General features: G+C 42.2%; 1 protein-coding gene across 2 annotated transcripts in view; it reads left to right on the forward strand.

The window, feature by feature from the left end:
* dok7b (docking protein 7b) overlaps nucleotides 1-17817 on the forward strand; it is a 131921-nt gene that overhangs the window by 97247 nt on the left and 16857 nt on the right. For both annotated transcript variants that reach the window (XM_072594349.1, XM_072594356.1), the window contains 5 exons: nucleotides 6298-6392; nucleotides 7140-7209; nucleotides 9649-9722; nucleotides 12047-12104; nucleotides 14677-14832. In XM_072594349.1, coding sequence (XP_072450450.1) covers nucleotides 6298-6392; nucleotides 7140-7209; nucleotides 9649-9722; nucleotides 12047-12104; nucleotides 14677-14832 — 453 coding nt within the window. The remainder of the gene's footprint in view (nucleotides 1-6297; nucleotides 6393-7139; nucleotides 7210-9648; nucleotides 9723-12046; nucleotides 12105-14676; nucleotides 14833-17817) is intronic.

Below are 17817 nucleotides of genomic sequence, written 5' to 3' on the forward strand. Positions count from 1 at the left end.
CTTCCAAGGTCTCTTTGTTCAGCAACACTCCCTAGGACCTTACCATTAAGTGTATAAGTCCTGCTAAGATTTGCTTTCCCAAAATGCAGCATCTTGCATTTATCTGAATTAAACTCCATCTGCCACTTCTCAGCCCATTGGCCCATCTGGTCAAGATCCTGTTATAATCTGAGGTAACCTTCTTCGCTGTCCACTACACCTCCAATTTTGGTGTCATCTGCAAACTTACTAACTATACCTCTTATGCTCATATCCAAATCATTTATGTAAATGACAAAAAGTGGCATTATTCCAAAAGTGGCTTAACCAATGTTCAGTACTGCCGCAACATGACCTCCCAACTCCTGTACTCAATACTCTGACCAATAAAGGAAAGCATACCAAACGGCTTCTTCACTATCCTATCTACCTGCGACTCCACTTTCAAGGAGCTATGAACCTGCACTCCAAGGTCTCTTTGTTCAGCAACACTCCCTATGATGTAATCCATAGTTTTTAAAGTTATGTAACAGTTCTTAAAAGCCTCCCCAATGCCTAAAACAGTCATGCCTTTTAATGTATTTTCTCAATTAACATCGGTTAATTTGTGCTTCATGCTTTCATAATTTCCCTTGTTCAAATTAAACTCATTTGCTTCAGAATGAATTTCCTCACTTTCAAGCATAATGTAACATTCGATCATATTGTGGTCACTCATCACTAAAGGTTCTTTTACAACAAAATTATTAGACCTTTTTCATTACATAATCCTATAGCGGAATGAGCACGTTCTCTATCTGGCTCCTCAACATACTGCTCTAGGAAACCATTGCGAACAAACTCCACCAATTTGTCTTCCACAGCCACAGTGCTTGACTGGTTTACCAAATCTATCTGCAGGTTGAAGTCACCCATGCTAAATGTATTGTCCATGCTACATACAACCCTCATTTTCTGATGGATATCATGCCCCCACTGCTACTATCTGATGGCTTATTAGTCATGCCAACCAATGTCTGCGATTCCTTGCTGTTTCTTAGTTCCATCCAAATAGATCCTATGTGTTGTTCTTCTGATCTGAGGTCCTCCCCTATTAATGTTCTGATGCTATCCTTTGCTATTAGCACAGCTCCACCTCCTTGTCTGTCCTTCTGAGACATTGAATATTGTTGGATATTCACTTCCCAATCCTGTACACTATGCAGCCATGATTCTGTAATGGCAATTAGATTATACCCATGTATTTCTACTTGCGCCTTTCAGATTATCAACCATGTTGCAAATACTGTGTGCAATCAGCTAGAGTGTCCTCAACTTTGCCTTGTTGACATCATTCTACTTTTGAAGCACACTTGACTTTGTTCCTTCTGTATTCTAGTCTCCTTAATATTTTTATGATTTCCTGTTACCATCTTTACTTCCTTCCAATTTGAGTTGCCTCTCAGATTCCCTTCCCCTGCCAATTAGTTTATACTCACCCCAACAGTAGGAGAGACTCTCTGCAAAACTAATTGATCCCAATCCTGTTAAGGTATAACGATCCAGCTTGTACAGGTCCCACCTGCACCAGAACCTCCATTCCTCAGGAATCTGAAGCCCTTCCTCTTACACCAGTTCTCAAGTCATGTGTTCAATTGATCAGTTCTATTGTTCTTATGTTCAGTAGCCAGTGGTAGTGAGAGTAATCCTGAGATTACTGCTCTTTAGGTCCTGCTTTTAAATTTCCTTCCCAACTCTCTTTAAGACAAAGGACACCAGGTGACTCCACCTGATGAAGGAGCAGGGCTCCAAAAACTTGTGATTTCAAATAAACCTGTTGGATAATAACCTAGTGTCTTGTGACTTCTGAACTTGTCCATCCCAATCCAACACCAGCAACTCCACATCTTAGACAGAGGAGAATGAGTAGACATGATGTGTTTGGATTTCCAGAAGTTCTGACAAGGTGCCACACTGGAGCTGGCTGAACAAGAGCCCATGGTGTTAGGGCAAGGATACAGGATTGGCTGACAGGCAAAATGCACTGAGTAGGAATAAAGGGGTATTTTTCAGGATGGCAGTCAGTGACTGGTGAAGTTCTGTGGGGGTCAGTGTTGGAACCGTAAATATTCACATTATACATCATTAGATCTGGATTAAGGAATTGAGGGCATTTCTACATTTGCATATAAGACAAAGATAAGCAAAAGTACAGGTAATATCAAGGAAGAGGGAAAGCTGCAGAAGGACTTGGACAGACAAGAAGAGTGGACAAAGAAATGGTACATGGAATAGAATGTAGGAAAGTGTGAGGTTATTCACTTTGGTAGGAAGAATAGAGGTGTAGACTATTTTCTACACAGTGAAAGAGTTTTCAAATCTGAAGCACAAAGGGACTTGGGAGTCTGAGTTCAGGATTCCGTTAAGACTCACATGCAGGTTCAGCGGCAGTAAAATGAATGAATGTTTGCATTAATTTCAAATGAGTAAGAAAATAAGAGCGGAGGTGTACTGCTGAGGCTATATGAGGATCTAGTCAGACTGCATTTGTAATATTGTGAGCAGTTTTGCACCCTGTATCTAAGGAAAGATCTGCTGGCCTTGGAGAGGGGTTCAGAGGAGGTTTACAAGAATGATCCTGGGACGAAGGGCTTATCATATGCAGAGCAGTTGAGGACTCTGGGTCTGTACATGGAATTTAGAAGGATGGGGGGGGGGGGTGGAATCTGAGATTTGGATGTGAGCTTTAGAGGTATAGTTAGTAAGTTTGCAGATGACACCAAAATTGGAGGTGTAGTGGACAGTGAAGAAGGTTACTCCAGATTACAAAGGGATCTTGATCAGATGGGCCAGTGGGCTAAGAAGTAGCCAATGGATTTTAATTTAGATAAATGTGAGGTGTTGCGTTTTGGGAAAGCAAATCTTAGCAGGACTTATACACTTCATGGTAAGGTCCTAGGGAGTGTTGCTGAACAAAGAGACTTTGGAGTGCAGGTTTGTAGCACCTTGAAAGTAGAGACGCAGATAGAAAGGATAGTGAAGAAGGTGTTTAGTATGCTTTCCTTTATTGATCACAATATTGAGTACAGGAGTTGGGAGGTCATGTTGCGGCAGTACTGGACATTGGTTAAGCCACTTTTGGAATAGTGCGTGCAATTCTGGTGTCCTTCCTATCGAAAGGATGTTGTGAAACTTGAAAGGGTTCAGAAAAGATTTACAAGGATGTTGCCAGGGTTGGAGGGTTTGAGCTATAGGGAGAGGTTGAATAGGCTAGGGTTGTTTTCCCTGGAACGTTGGAGGCTGAGGGGTGACCTTGTAGAGGTTTATAAAACCATGAGGGGCATGGATAGGGTAAATACGCAAGGACCATTCCCTGGAGTGGGGGAGTCCAGAACTAGACAGCATAGGTTTAAGTTGAGAGGGGAAAGATATAAAAGAGACCTAAGGGGCAACTTTTTCACGCAGAGAGTGGTGCGTTTATGGAATGAGCTGCCAGAGGATGTCGTGGAGGCTAGTACAATTGCAACATTTAAAAGGCATCTGGATGGGTATATAAAGAGGAGGAATATGGGCTGGGTGCTGGCAGGTGGGACTAGAATGAATTGGGATATCTGGTCACCATGGACAAGTTGGACCGAAGGGTCTGTTTCCGTGTCGTACATTTCAATAACTCTATGATCCTAATACTGGATAGAATTGATGTGGAGAAAACGTTTTGAAAAGTAGCAGAGATGAGGACCCAGGGCACAGCCTCAGAGTGAAGGGATGGCCCTTCAGAACTGAGATGAGGAGGAATTTCTTCAGCCAGAGGGTGGTGAATCTGTGGAACTTATTGCCGCATATGGTTGTGGAGGCCAAGTCATTGAGAATATTTAAGACAAGAGGATAGGCTCTTGATTAGTAAGGAGATCAAAGGTTATGGGGAGAAGGCAGGAGAGTGGGGTTGAGAAACGTATCAACAATGATCAAATAGCAGAGCAGACTTGATGGACTGAACAGAGTGATTCTGCTCGTATATCTTATGGTCTTTCTGAAATCTGCCTACAAAACCAAATTGCTGCGTTTTTCAGTTTCTCTGAGACCTTCGTACCAGGGAGGCAAAACTCCATCTTGAATAACATTTACTGCTGCAGGAATACCTGTTTGACTATGGAAACCCCAATAACTATTACTGTTCCATTCCTTTTTCTCTTTTACAAAGCAGCAGGGTCTCCTATGGTATCATGGTCTTCGCTCTAGCTGTATGCCCCTGATACACCATTGCCATCACCAGCTTCTAAAATAAAATACCAGTTAGCAAGCACAATAGACTCAGGGGACTCCTGCACCACCTCCATGGTTTTCTTACACTGGTCAAAATCCATGCCCTCTCTACTGTTACACTTCTCAGATTCTTTCTGTGTGCAATCCTTCCGGAATGCCCAACTGTGTCTCCAGCCGTTACCTGAGCACCGAAAGTTAGAACTCAAGCTTGTGCAACTATTTTCCTGTTTTACTCACCAGCCAGGCCAGCATTTAATGCCCATCTCTAATTGCCCAGACGGCAGTTAAGAGTTAACCACATTACTGGGGGTCTGGATTCATGTGTAGGCCAGACCAGACAACGAGGGCAGATTTACCTCCCAAAAGGACAGAAGAAAACCAGATGAGTTTTGCCAAGTAAATGGTTTCATGGTCATTATTAGACTCCCAGTTCTAGGCTTTTATTGAATTCAAATTCCACCATCTGCCATCTCAGGATTCAAACCCAGATCTCCAGGAACATTACATAGGTGTCTGGATTAAACATCTTTGCTAATACCACTAGGCCATCATCTCCCACTTGCTGCAGATGTGTTTTTTTGAGACACATTGTAAATCTATGACTTCACAGATATCACAGGAGGTACACTCCACTTGGCTCTTCTGACCTGTCAAAAGTGGGTACTGCAGATGCTGGAGATTAGAGTCAAGATCAGAGTGGTGCTGGAAAAGCACAGCAGGTCAGGCAGCATCCGAGGAGCAGGAAAATCGACGTTTTGGGCATAGGCCCTTCATCAGGAATGTCAGGAATGGCTTACGCCTGAAATGTGACTCTCCTGCTCCTCGGATGCTGCCTGACCTGCTTTGCTTTTCCAGCGCCACACTTTTTGACTCTGATGTCCAGCATCTGCAGTCCTCACTTTCTCCTTCTCATCGAAGGAGATGTCCAATTAGTCTAATTCCCCAGGCCTTTCAGCATAGCAGTACCATTTTCACCCCTTAAAATGATTACCCAATTACCTTTTGAAAGTTACTATTGAATCTGCTTCGACTGAACCTTTAGAATGTAAATTCCGAATGACCACAGCTCACTGCAACAAAAAGAAAATAACCTCAGCTATGCTTTGTGTGCCGATTATGTTAAATCTGTGTCATCTGGTTACTGATGTGCCTGCTTTTGGAAATATTCCTCTTTTTTTTTTCCTTTGTTTTTTTCCAATTGTTGGCAAGGCCAGCATTTGTTATCCATCCCCAACTGCCTTTGAACTGAATGGTTTTCTAGGGCTATTTCAGACAGTAGTTAAAAGCAAACCACATTGCTGAGACTCGAGTCGCATGTAAGCCAGACTGGGTAAGGACAGCAGATTTTCTTCTCTCGAGGACATCAGTGAATCCGGAAAATTTTAAATGAAAATCAAAGATAATTGTCATGGTCAGCATGACTGAGACTTTATGTTCTGAAGTCTTAAACTGAATATGAATTAGCAGTAGCATGGGCTTCCTACTCACTAGACCACTGACATTTCCCAAGGTCACCTTCTCCCACGCTCCCTCCCCATCCCATTGATTCATTCCAGATTTTGAACATGTCTAACAAATCTCTCTCCTTTCACCTTGTCTGTTCTCAGGAGCATAGTCTCTCTAGTGTTTCCACACAGCTGATGGTCCATTGGGATAGATTTTCACATGTAATAGAAACATTGATTATCATCAAAATAAACGGAAATTGAAATTAGCAGTTTTGATTTGTCAGATGATCGGTCAGCCCAATTTAATGTCAAACTGAGTGTCTAACCCTTCGTATCAGTGGAGACAAACATCAGTTATAGAGATTGGTTGTGAGCTATCCTAAGGTAGCACAGTGGCAGTGTCCCTACCACTGAGCCAAAAGTTCTGTGTACAAGTGTCATTTGCTCCAGAGGTGCATCATAACATTTTTGAGCAGGTCAGTTAAAACTACCCACTATAGATAAGTAATGGGAGCAGGTTGAGGCAAATTCTGACACTGAAATAGGGCAGCCCCAGTTATAAGAACACAAGAAGAACACTGTGTTTAGAGATACCTCACACACTTGTGCTCTTGCACTCCTCCTGCAGATAAGAAGCAACATCAAAAAGAGGAGAAGCTGAAGATGGGGACAGGACAGATGTACGAGTTTATGGAGGCTCTTCCAACAGAGAAACTATCTGAGGTGAGACATAGGACAGAGTTTGTACTAATAGTTTCAAAGAATGGCACTTCTGCTGTTAAATTGTGTTAATGGTCAGTTCATAGTGTACAGAACCTGACTACAGTATTTCTGAAAAGAGTAAACGTTGCCAAAGCTTGTTGTATTGCATGTGTCAGGACAAATGCAAGAATACCAAATTTCAGACCAGCATGGCCATTTGTACTAGAGGATAAAAAGGCACTGTTTGGCATTGCCCCAGCCAATCAGAGGTGACTTGGCAACCAGTCAGCCCCCTATTTTCCTGCAGTATAAATTGCTGTGATTGTTTGAAATTGGGATCTCTAGCCCTTGTCCTGATGAATGAGAGGTGAAAAATCTTCAACAACGTGTCTCTTTTCAGCAACTCTACTGTCAATTTGTTGGTGAATCTTGGGAGTTTAAAACCATAAAATGAGTAAAATGAATCACAAGTCCAACATAAAGAATGTGTTGCAAATATACAGTAGCACAAAAGAAAAGATGGGCTAAATTTTTTTTCCTAAACATGACCTTTTTGAACTTTTCAATATACCACCTAAAGGATGATGGACACAGGTTCAGGCAACGTTTGGAAGGAAATTGGATATGTGGTTGATAAGGGGGAATTTTCAGGGTCTGCAGAGAAATAAAAACGTTACTTTTGTTAACTCTGGCTGACCAGAAACATCTAAACCATTGTCCATAAAAAACATGTTCCTTGGCTAATAGCTTTTATCTTTTAATTTGCAGCTAGAGAAAGGAGGTGGATATGAATACATGGCTAGCTGTGGACAACAGAAACTACAAGTGGAGGGAGAAGGTACAACGTTTCATTATTACATTTGACTAAAAGGCTGAGGACAAGCCAGGGTCCCTGCACTGCAAACCTGGGGCTGTATTACAAGTTCCTTGTGCACTTGCAGACAGACACAAATAATGCAGCAGCTATTTTAATCAACCTGTCAAGGCAGCTGGAGCAGGTGGGATTTGAACCTTCATCTCCAGGCTCAGATAACAGAGCGTTGCCACTGCACCACAGGACCTCTACAAATACTGCTCTGTGATAGAGATAAATGTCCACTCTTCAAATCATAAGGTAGACTCAATCATTTGTCTTTGAGGATTTGCGATTGATCAATTGCAGGCCCCACTGCTTATCATAGAATCCCTACAGTGTAGAAACAGGCCATTTGGCTCAACAAGTCCACACTGGCCCTCCAAAGAGTATCCCACCCAGTCTGCTTTATGTTTCCTCTGACAAATGCAGCTAAGCTAAACATCCCTGAACACTTTGGGCAATTTAGCAAGGCCAATTCATCTAACCTGCACATCTTTGGATTGTGAGAGCAAATCCACGCGGAGAATGTGTAAACTCCATATAGATAGTCACCCAAGGCTGGAATCGAACCTGGGTCCCTGGCGCCGTAAGGCAGCAGTGCTAACCACTGAGCCACCCCACCTGCTTACAGCAGGCAAGTCCCCCCAGCGGAGGGCTCTGTAGACATGAGTCAGCCCTCTTTCCCTTAGGGATCTGGGGTGGAGGGTGTTGCATGCAGAACCCCTTGTAACTGCAGATTGAGGTGGTTCACAGACTCCCAGCCTATTTATTTTGCAGCTTTGTGGAGTCTGTGGACCATGTGTATGTTGGTTGTGGGTGTTGGCACTCTTCTGTTAGTTACCTAAAGAACAGTTTGCTCGGTTTCTGGTTGCACTTCAGCCCCACGCTCCTGATCTTTGAGCACCGAGTGTTGAGGGGTGTGGGCAGGTTGGAGGATCTCCTAGTGGGTCTGCTCCTGGGCCTGGCCATAAACAGGTCCAGGCAGCGGGCCGTGGAGGGGGTTGTTATGGCCGATTGCCTGCCCCTCTTCCGTGGTTATGTTCGAGCTTGGCTGTCCCTGGAGAAGGAGCACGTGATGTCCACCAATGCTCTCCATGCCTTTAGGGAGAGGTGGGCACCACAGGGAGTGGAGTGCTTTATTCCCCCCCCAACTCTATTTTGATTTAATCCCTCCCCTCCCCTTCACTATTTTGCATGTCAGCATTGCCATTATTGGGTTTTGCTTGTTTCTGGTTCCCTGGCCACATGGGTGGTGGAAGTATTGAATAAAGCTTTTTGCACACATTGTCTTCATTGATTCGCCGCACTTACACACAAGCAACACAGGGGCTGTGGGGAGAAAGGCATACTTGTGTGAACACATTTTGCTCATGATCCACAATATGGGAATGTCACTCCATTATGTAAAGAGAATGTTCCTCTGTTTATCCTCTGCCCGAATGTTACCAGCTCCTGCAGCATATTTTAGTAGTTGGTACACACTGTAACTCCACACCACACAGTTAGGATTCGATGGGTTTTAAGTACATTTAATCGAGCATTAATGGTGCCTTCAGTAATACAGGGTGACAAGAAAAGCTGGAGTTGTCCACCTTTTAACAGGAAAGGTTAAGGTGGGATTTAATACAGATGTTCAAGACATCTTTTTCTATTGGGAGAAGTCGTGAGAGGAGTCAGATTTATAGTACCAGAAGAGAGAAAGGAAGGTTTTTTTTCCATGCTTAGTTTGTAGTAATAATCTGAAATATGATGTTTGATTGCGACATGTCTTGCTGCTATATTGAAAGAGTAAGGGGATTGAATTACCTGATTAGCTCTTGTAAAAAGATGGAGTAGTCATAACTGTTCAAATTGCCAACTTATGCACAGTATTGTTCTAAGAGCTGCTTTTTAACTCCTGTTTTGTTCTTGAATTCAGTGTATTTTAAACTGTGAACCATTGAGCAATCGCAGCTGTTTCTGTCTCAAATGGATGGTGCGCTTAAGACAATAATAGCAACTTTGACATTAACATTAATGCAAGTGGCGAATGCTTATCAGATTTCAGCCAATATAAGTGTCTGGTTATTTTAAACTTGGTCATTTTAAGCAATGGGAGCTGTATTCTGTGAGCATAGAGTGTTGGAATGTGAACTGTATTAGATGCAGTATACAGAGTGTTTGCAATGGTTACCAAGAGATCCCGTTTTTGGGTTGGGTGAGAAATCTTCAACTCCCTTTGGAATTCCCAGTGCTGCTGATCTCTAACTTTGTTTTGGGATTGCATCAAACATGGGTTGAGGGTCTGAGAGGAATTTCTGAGCTGATTTTAACCTCTTCCCACCCCCTACAACCCCCACCCATCCCCTGCCCGTACTTTATTCTCTAACAGTCTACGTAGTTGACAATATTTCACTGATTCTCACTCACTGATACTCACAGGTCCACCAGGATCTTTGAAACTTCATCGAGGGCAAGGGGCACACCTGGATATTATGGGTCTTAAACATAAAAAGGTAAGTGCTATAGCATGACCAATGGTAAGCAAGAAGTGATGTTTAATGTTGAGTGTTAATTCATTAGAATATAGTTATTAATATGGCATAGCATCAGTGCCTCTGATTTTGGAGGCTTAAACACAGAACAAAAGCAAGCCTTTCTTTTGGTAAATGTGCAGCAGGACATGAGGCCAGATTGTAAAAAGGTTAAAGTAGTTTGGGATATTATGGAATCTCTTGGTCTCCATGTATTTTAATTGAATGTGTGCCAAAAGATACATAGTAAACATTTGAAAAAGCTACATAGCTTTAATTTAGTTCAGCACCAAGGCATAAGGAAGCCATTGTGTCCAAGCTTGGACGATTGAGGTATACACTGATACTTTCTATTGTGTGAAACCTGAAAGGGTTCAGAAAAGATTTGCAAGGATGTTTGCCAGGGTTGGAGGGTCTGAGCTGTAGGGAAAGGCTGAACAGCTTGGGGCTACTTTCTTTGGAGCGTTGGAGGCTGAGGGGTGACCTTTCGAGGTTTATAAACTCATGAGGGGCATAAATAGGATATATAGATATTTTTTCCCTGGGGTGGGGGAGTCCAGGACTAGAGGGCATAGGTTTAGGGTGAGAGGGGAAAGATTTAAAAAGGACCAGTGGGGCAACCTTTTCACGCAGAGGGTGGTGCTTATGGAATGAGCTGCCAGAGGAAGTGGTGGAGGCTGGTACAATTACAACATTTAAAAGGCACTTCGATGGGCACATGAATAGGAAGGATTTAGAGGGATATGGGCCAAATGTTGGAAAAAGGGACTAGATTAAGTTAGGATATCTGGTTGGCATGGATCAATTGGACTGAAAGGTCTGTTTCCATGCTGTACATTTCGATGACTCTGTGGTGTGGTAATGGGTTGGTTGAAGACTTCATTACCTTTAAGGGGGAGGCAATGACCTAGTGGTATTATTGCTGTACTATTAATCCAGAGATACAAGTAATGTTCTGGGGACCTAGGTTCAAATCCTGCAATGGCAGATGGTGGAATTTGAATTTAATAAAAATCTGTAATTAAGAGTTTCCATGACCATGAAACAATTCTCAGGAAATACCCACCTGGTTCACTCATGGCCTTTAGGGGAGGAACCTGCCATCTTTACCTGGTCTGGCCTACATGTGACTCCAGACCCTCAGCAATGTGGTTGATTCTAAACTGCCCTCTAAGCAATAAATGTTGGCTCAGTCAGTGATGCCCTCATCCTGCAAATGCATTTTTAAAAATCCACAGGAGCAACTTTACTGCATCCTAGCATCTAAACGTGAAGCACTGACTCTGAGATTACTTTCACCATCCAGTTATTTAGACTGTGATGTTGGCCTGTGATGAAAATCCTTTGGCCATAAAATATGCCCAAGCTTGGAGTCACCCCAGAGATCATAAGGCCATCCTTTAAATTTACGTTAACTTGTTAATTTGTTCATTCATGGGATGTATTATCCATCCTTCAAATTGCCCCTGATAAGGTGGTGGAATCATCAAGAAAGTGGAATTGATGATTATCAGATCAGCCATGATCTCCTCAATCGGTAGCATGGACTTGATAGGATGAATGGCCTACTTCTGTTCTTCTGTCTTATAGGCGAATATGAGGACTGCAGATGCTGGAGATTAGAGTGCTGGAAAAGCACAGCAGGTCAGGCAGCATCTGAGGAGCATCTCTTCCTGATGAAGAGCTTTAGCCTGAAACATCAATTCTCCTGCTCTTTGGATGCTGCCTGACCTGCTGTGCTTTTCCAGCACCACACTCTTGACTTCTGTAGATTTATAGTGAGCTCTCTTCTTGAGAGGCTGCAGTCCATGAGCTAAAGGCGCTCCCAAAGTACAATTAATTAGGCACTACAAGAATTAAGGGGCATTTATAGCCACCAAGGCAATGGAGAGTCTCCTATGGGATGGGGTGAATGTGGAGGGTTTGAGAATTTTGTAAAAGCCAAGTTTAATACTTCCATTGAGAATACAGGTCGTTCTGCTATAATGCGTATTTTGTTAATGCGAATTTGCTCTAATGCGATTGACAAATTGGGGACACTGTTTTTATAGTGTGAATTTTTAAAACACGTTGGCGGTAACGTGATCACATCGCCAACACTTTATGCGCTGTTTCTAAAGCGTGATTTTTCTATAATGTGGGGTTGCGCAAGAATGCAACCATCACGCTATAGAAGAACTATGTGTGTGACTCTACACTGAAGTTCTGTTCCTTAAGCAATGAGAGGTAGTATAGTGATGGTGGGCCAAATGGCTTCTTTCTTTGCCCTGATGACTCTAACAACTCTGTTACATTTTTATTTTCAGGAGAAGGGCCTTCCAGAAGATGAAACTTCAGGCAGTTTTGACACAAAGAAATTATCTGGTAAACACTTCAAAATGTCTAAAAGGAAATCTACTTGTGGAGACAGAGGGCATGGCTGAGGTACTGAATAAGTGCTTGGCATCTGTCTTCACTAAAACGAGGGATGCTGCGATATTTCCAGTAAAGGAGATTTTAGATTTCATTCCCTACAGTGTGGAAACAGGCCCTTTGGCCCAGCAAGTCCACACGGACCCTCTGTAAAGTAACCTACCCAGACCCATTCCCCTTAACTAATGCACCTAACTCTATGGGCAATTTAGCATGACCAATTCACCTAACCTGTACATCTTTGGACTGTGGGAGGAACCCCATGCAGACACAGGGAGAATGCGCAAACTCCACATAAACAGTCACCCGAGGCTGGAATCGACCCTGGGTTCCTGGTGCTGTGAGGCAGCAGTGCTAACTATTGAGCCACTGTGCCGCCCCAGAGTTGATCTGGATATGAAAATTAGAAAAGGACTGAAGTAGAGGTTGACAGTTCTCAATGTGGAGTGGAAGGGTTGAATCCCAGGTTACTGAGGGAAGGGAGGCTCTGGACACAATCTTGCAATCCTCCTTGGATATTTGGATAGTGGCTGAGAGTGAAAGGTTGCAAAAGAAACAGTGTAAACCTGGTAACTAAAGACCAGGCTGCCTCACGTCAGTGGTGGGAAAACATCAGGATCCGTGATAAAATTATTTGTCACATGAAAGAGCTAAAAAAAACTTTTGAGGATATACATGGACTGATAAAATGACAGCCACAAGCCAGACATAACTAAACATAGAGCTGGGTGAAGTGGTATATTTTGAAAGGTCCAATGGGGAATTCAGAAGTAGCATCTTTACCCAGAGAGTTCCTTGTGGAGCTGGCTATAATTGATGTGAATAGTATAGGTACATTTAAGGGTAAGCTTGACAGGTTTATGAAGAATAAAGGAACTGAAGGTTGCAATAGATTTAGTGAGGGAAGATAGGAGGAGACTAAAATGAAGCATACACGTCAGCATAGACTGGTGGCTGTGAATAGTCTCTGTTGTATGTCCTATGTATGTAAAATGACAGGCACTATAAAGTAAATGATAGCCAATACAGAACAATAAAAGACAAATCATATCTGACTAATATGATTGAGTTGTTTGTCAAATTGACATTGTGCAAATCCACTGTTTGTGTTGGTTATAGATGGCTCTTCAATTTCTTCGCGTTAATCTGGGTTTTCATGGACTAAAAGACAGGTTTAGAATCTTCCTATTTTGGAAAATATTTGATTTATTTAAAGAAACTGACTAATATGCACCCTGTATAAATAGTGCAGTATAGTCATTGCCACTGATTTTAAACCTGGTTTACTCCCAGCTGAAGAACTGCACAGCCAAAACCTATTTTTCAGCTGTCTTAGTAAAACTGCATTAGCCTGCCACTCTAAATATGTTGTGCCTCACTTTTAGCAGGTGGGAGAAAGCAGGAATCCAATGAGGCTGCCTGACTGTGCTAACTCAGAGAAAGTTTACCACTTGTGATTACATCAATGAATTGTTCTGCAAAGCCTGAAACCTAACCTAACTGTTCCAATTTTGAATGCGTTTTTCAATTTCCTCATGGGATCTGGGCTTGGCTGGCAAGGCCAGTATTTATTGCCCATCTGTAACTGCCCTTGGGAAGGTGGTGGTGAGCTGCTGTCTTGAACAGCTGCAGTCCTTGTGGCATAGGTGCACTCACAATACTTTTCAGGGGGAAATGGGTGTGTCAAGTTATTGATTGTTCCCAGTGTAGAAACACTACCCTTTATTTGGGGAGATCTGGGGAGTGAATCCCAGAGCTTAGGACGTCAGATAAAGCTACCACAAAGTAACAGGCAATGGAGTATTTATTACTTCTGCACTGATTCTTAGTTTTGGCTTTGATGGAACTCTGTGGAAGACTGCGGTGCACACACTGACCTATCAGACCCCGGTCACCCATAAAGGACAATCCCACTGGAAGAAGTGAAAAGACCAACCTGGGAGTTCTTGGAAGATAAACTCTGCCAAAGAAGCAGATAGTGCTCCAGATCATATTATCATAGAATTTCTCCAGTGTAGAAGCAGGTCATTCAGTCCTTCGAGTCCACAACGATCCTCTGAAGAGCTTCCCACCTAGACCCACCCTACTTCCCACCTAGACCAACCTATTTCTGTAACCCTGCTTTTCCCATGGCTAATCCACCAAACCTGCACATCCCTGGAAACTATGAACAATTTAGCATAGTGGCACCATTTAAATTGTGGCACCATTTAGATAGTGGCACCTTAAAGCTGCAGGTTGCACAGTTCAGTGGAAAAGCTGTTGAACTAGCTTTGATTATGCACAACTTACTCTTACAAACCTTAAATCCTGTGAAAATTGAGAATGACACTTCAGAAATATAAAAAATAGAAAAGGGAACCATGAAGAAGATCTAAAGCACCATTAATTACATATAAGATATGGCTTTGTGTTCCCTGGCTAGACAGGTAAAAGATGAGCATCCCTCTCATTTTTATTAATTTCTAATCTGCTGAAATAAGTAAACGAAGCACTTCCGAACCTGTTCTTGTGTGTCTATCAGGAGGGGCATTTGCTTATCCACCGGAGCTTTCTGGGACTGATAGATTGCGGCCAATGGAAGGAGCAACATATGTCAACATCCCAGTGAGCCCAGCGTCAAAGAAGCAGCTCCATTATATGGAACTTGAGCTCCAGGAGTCCAGTCCTGCCATTCGAGGTAACTCCGCATGATGTAGCTCAGCACCAACCGTGGCTTCTTTCTGTCAGTGAAGCGTTGTCACTCATATGTAATTCCTTCAGAAAACAGAGCTCAAAGGCATTAATTGGATTTCATCGGAATTCAATATACAGTGATGATGTTACCAAAAGTGATGTATAGGTTACTATGTACATCATTAACAATAATTCTGCCAGAATGTTGCACCACTGCAGTTCACATTACTAGAAGATGCCCATCATTCAGCTTTCAAGATTAATAGGTACATGCCTTGTCAAAATCTGAAGATCCTGTTGTATTAACCATCTTTTGAAACTTTCCTTTGAGTCAGGCTACTTAAGAATTATGTTTCTCCCTTCCCTTGTCCAGTTAGTGGCAATAACCTCAGTAAGAGTCACTCTCCTTTTGGAAACTGTCAATCATAGGAATCATTTGGAGATAGCTACATGGAGCAGAAGCTCTGTACAGGCATGTTACACAGCTGTGCCTGTCATCCTCTGAATCTAGAGCCTATCATTTTAATGATTATAAAAATTCCATAGATACCTCGTTCTGAGAAATTGATGATAATACAGGAGTCTTAAAGATTACAGTTTGTAGTTTTTTCAAAACTCCTTATCACTGTCTAACCGGATTCATTTTTACAAAGTGAACATTGGTATCAGGATCTCACTCAAAAGGTGAAAATAATACAAAGAATTGGCCCTATCCTTAGACTCCCATTCCTTCATGATTGTCTCAATGTACTCAAGGCCTTGTGCTTCAGTTGTGATACAATGTGTAATGCTGTTGGTGTTGAGGTCATGTCATGTTGTGGTAATGTCTCTAACTCTGAGCCAAAAGATCTGGGTTCAAGACCCACTTTAACCTTGAGGTGTTTCATTGCATATCAGAATAGGTTAATTAAAATAACCACTCAAGGCTGCTACTGAACATCATAGAGCCATACAGCACAGAAACAGACCCTTCGGTCCTATCAGTCCATGCTGAACATAATCCCCAACTAAACTAGCCTCACCTGCTTGCCCCTGGCCTGTATCCCTCCGAACCTTTCTTATTCATGTATCCATCCAAATGTCTTTTAAACATTGTAATTGTACCTGCACCCATTTCTTTCTCACGAAGTTCATTCCACATGTGAATCACCGTCTGTGTAAAGAATTTGCCTATCATGTCTTTTTAAAATCTCTCTTCTCTTACCTTAAAAGTATGCCCCCTAGTCTTGAAATCCCCCATCCTCGGGAAAGAACAACTACCGTTAACTCTATCTATACCTCTCATTATCAGATCACCTCTCAACCTCCTACGCTTTAGTAAGAAATGTCCCTGGCTATCCAGCCTTTCCTTATAACTCAAATCTTCCATAGTTGGCAACATCCTTGTAAATCTATTTCTGAACACTCTTCAGCTTTAATAATACCCTTCCTATAGCTGGACGACCAGAACTGGACACATTATTCCAGAACAGCCCTCACTAATGTCCTGTACAATCTCAACATGACTTCCCAACTCCTATATTCAAAGGACTGAGCAATGAAGGCAAGCATGCCGAATGTACAGCAAACTTTGTTTTAGTCAGCATTTTAGATAAACTGGTAAAAGTTATATACCTCAAATATTGCGATCTACCGTGATTCTGAGTACTTACGATGTAAATAAAGTATAACAGTGATGTTTATACACTGTATTATGTTTCTATTACTTACTGTATATTTGTACACTGAGTTTAAGAGGTATGTTGATGTTTTTACACATTTTTTGAGGGATACTGATGTCTCGAAGCAGAGTTTACTATGGTTTTACGTACCTCTTGACTATTCAGAATATATGATCAACTGGCACACTCCTGGTCCCATAGTGCCAGTTAATAAAAAGATGAGTGTAATTTCTTCAGCACTGTCTGTCTAACTATTATCACCTACAGATACGTTTCATGCAATACATCACGATCTGGACTTGTCAAATCCTACAGCTCTGTACATCTGCTGGGGTACGGTTATTCTCTAATATTACACCATGCAGTACCTCATGCAGGATGGAGCCTGTGTTCAGCTAAGCCAGGAATGAACAGGGTACTTTCTGATTTGGAATAATCAGATTGGATGATTCAGCTGGGCTGTCAGAACAGCACCTTGTTAAATCTGGTGAAATTCAACAGTTTAATGATAATACAGGTACACAATCCTTTGTCTGAAATGCTCGGGACCAGGTGGTTTTCGGAATTCAGAATTTTTCGAATTTCAGAATAAGTGACAGTTTGATGGTGAAATTTTTTAAAAATCTTACCAAACAGTAGACGCACTGTGAGTAAAACGGGCCCTGAAACAGAATTGTGTGGGCCACACCCCACAGATCACATCTGAGTGACATGCATTGAGTGGGTGTGGAGTTAGGTTAACTGCTTGCATGCCAAACAACCTTGTTAATAAGAAAAGTATTCACGGAAAAACCTTCGGATTTCGGAGCTTTTCGGATTTTGGGATTTCGGATACCTGTAGTAGGTAGTTGTATGGGTGCTTACAGTATTAGGTGTATAAGTTACATTGCAATACCAGATCCATATATAAGCATTGTGATGAATCCTTCTTTTCATAATCGTTTCTTTCATACTGAAGCCAGCATTTGTGAGAATGGAACATTCAGGGCACACTCAGTTCCAGTAGGATGTTAGATTTGGCTCTTCAAATAGTTACATGCAATTCTGTCTAGAGATAGAGCTGAAGATAATCGTAAGGTTTTCAATAGGCGCCTTAGGAAGTTCAGGGGTCAATGAAGAGAAGTTCAAAAGTCACAGGCAGTGAGATTTTAGAGTAAGTGAGAAAAAAGAATGTAGACTCCAGTGCTGCTTTTAGTTGTACTGCTGGGAAGGCAACTGAACTGCACAGTGTTTCCATAATGGACTCAGTCAGCAATCAAGAGCAATTGGATATTTCTGTGCTCTGGGTAGAGCTTCTAGAATAGGCAGCTAAGTATTAGAGTTAGGAT

This window comes from Chiloscyllium punctatum, chromosome 2 (genome assembly GCF_047496795.1).
Source record: "Chiloscyllium punctatum isolate Juve2018m chromosome 2, sChiPun1.3, whole genome shotgun sequence".
Lineage (NCBI taxonomy): Eukaryota > Metazoa > Chordata > Chondrichthyes > Orectolobiformes > Hemiscylliidae > Chiloscyllium > Chiloscyllium punctatum.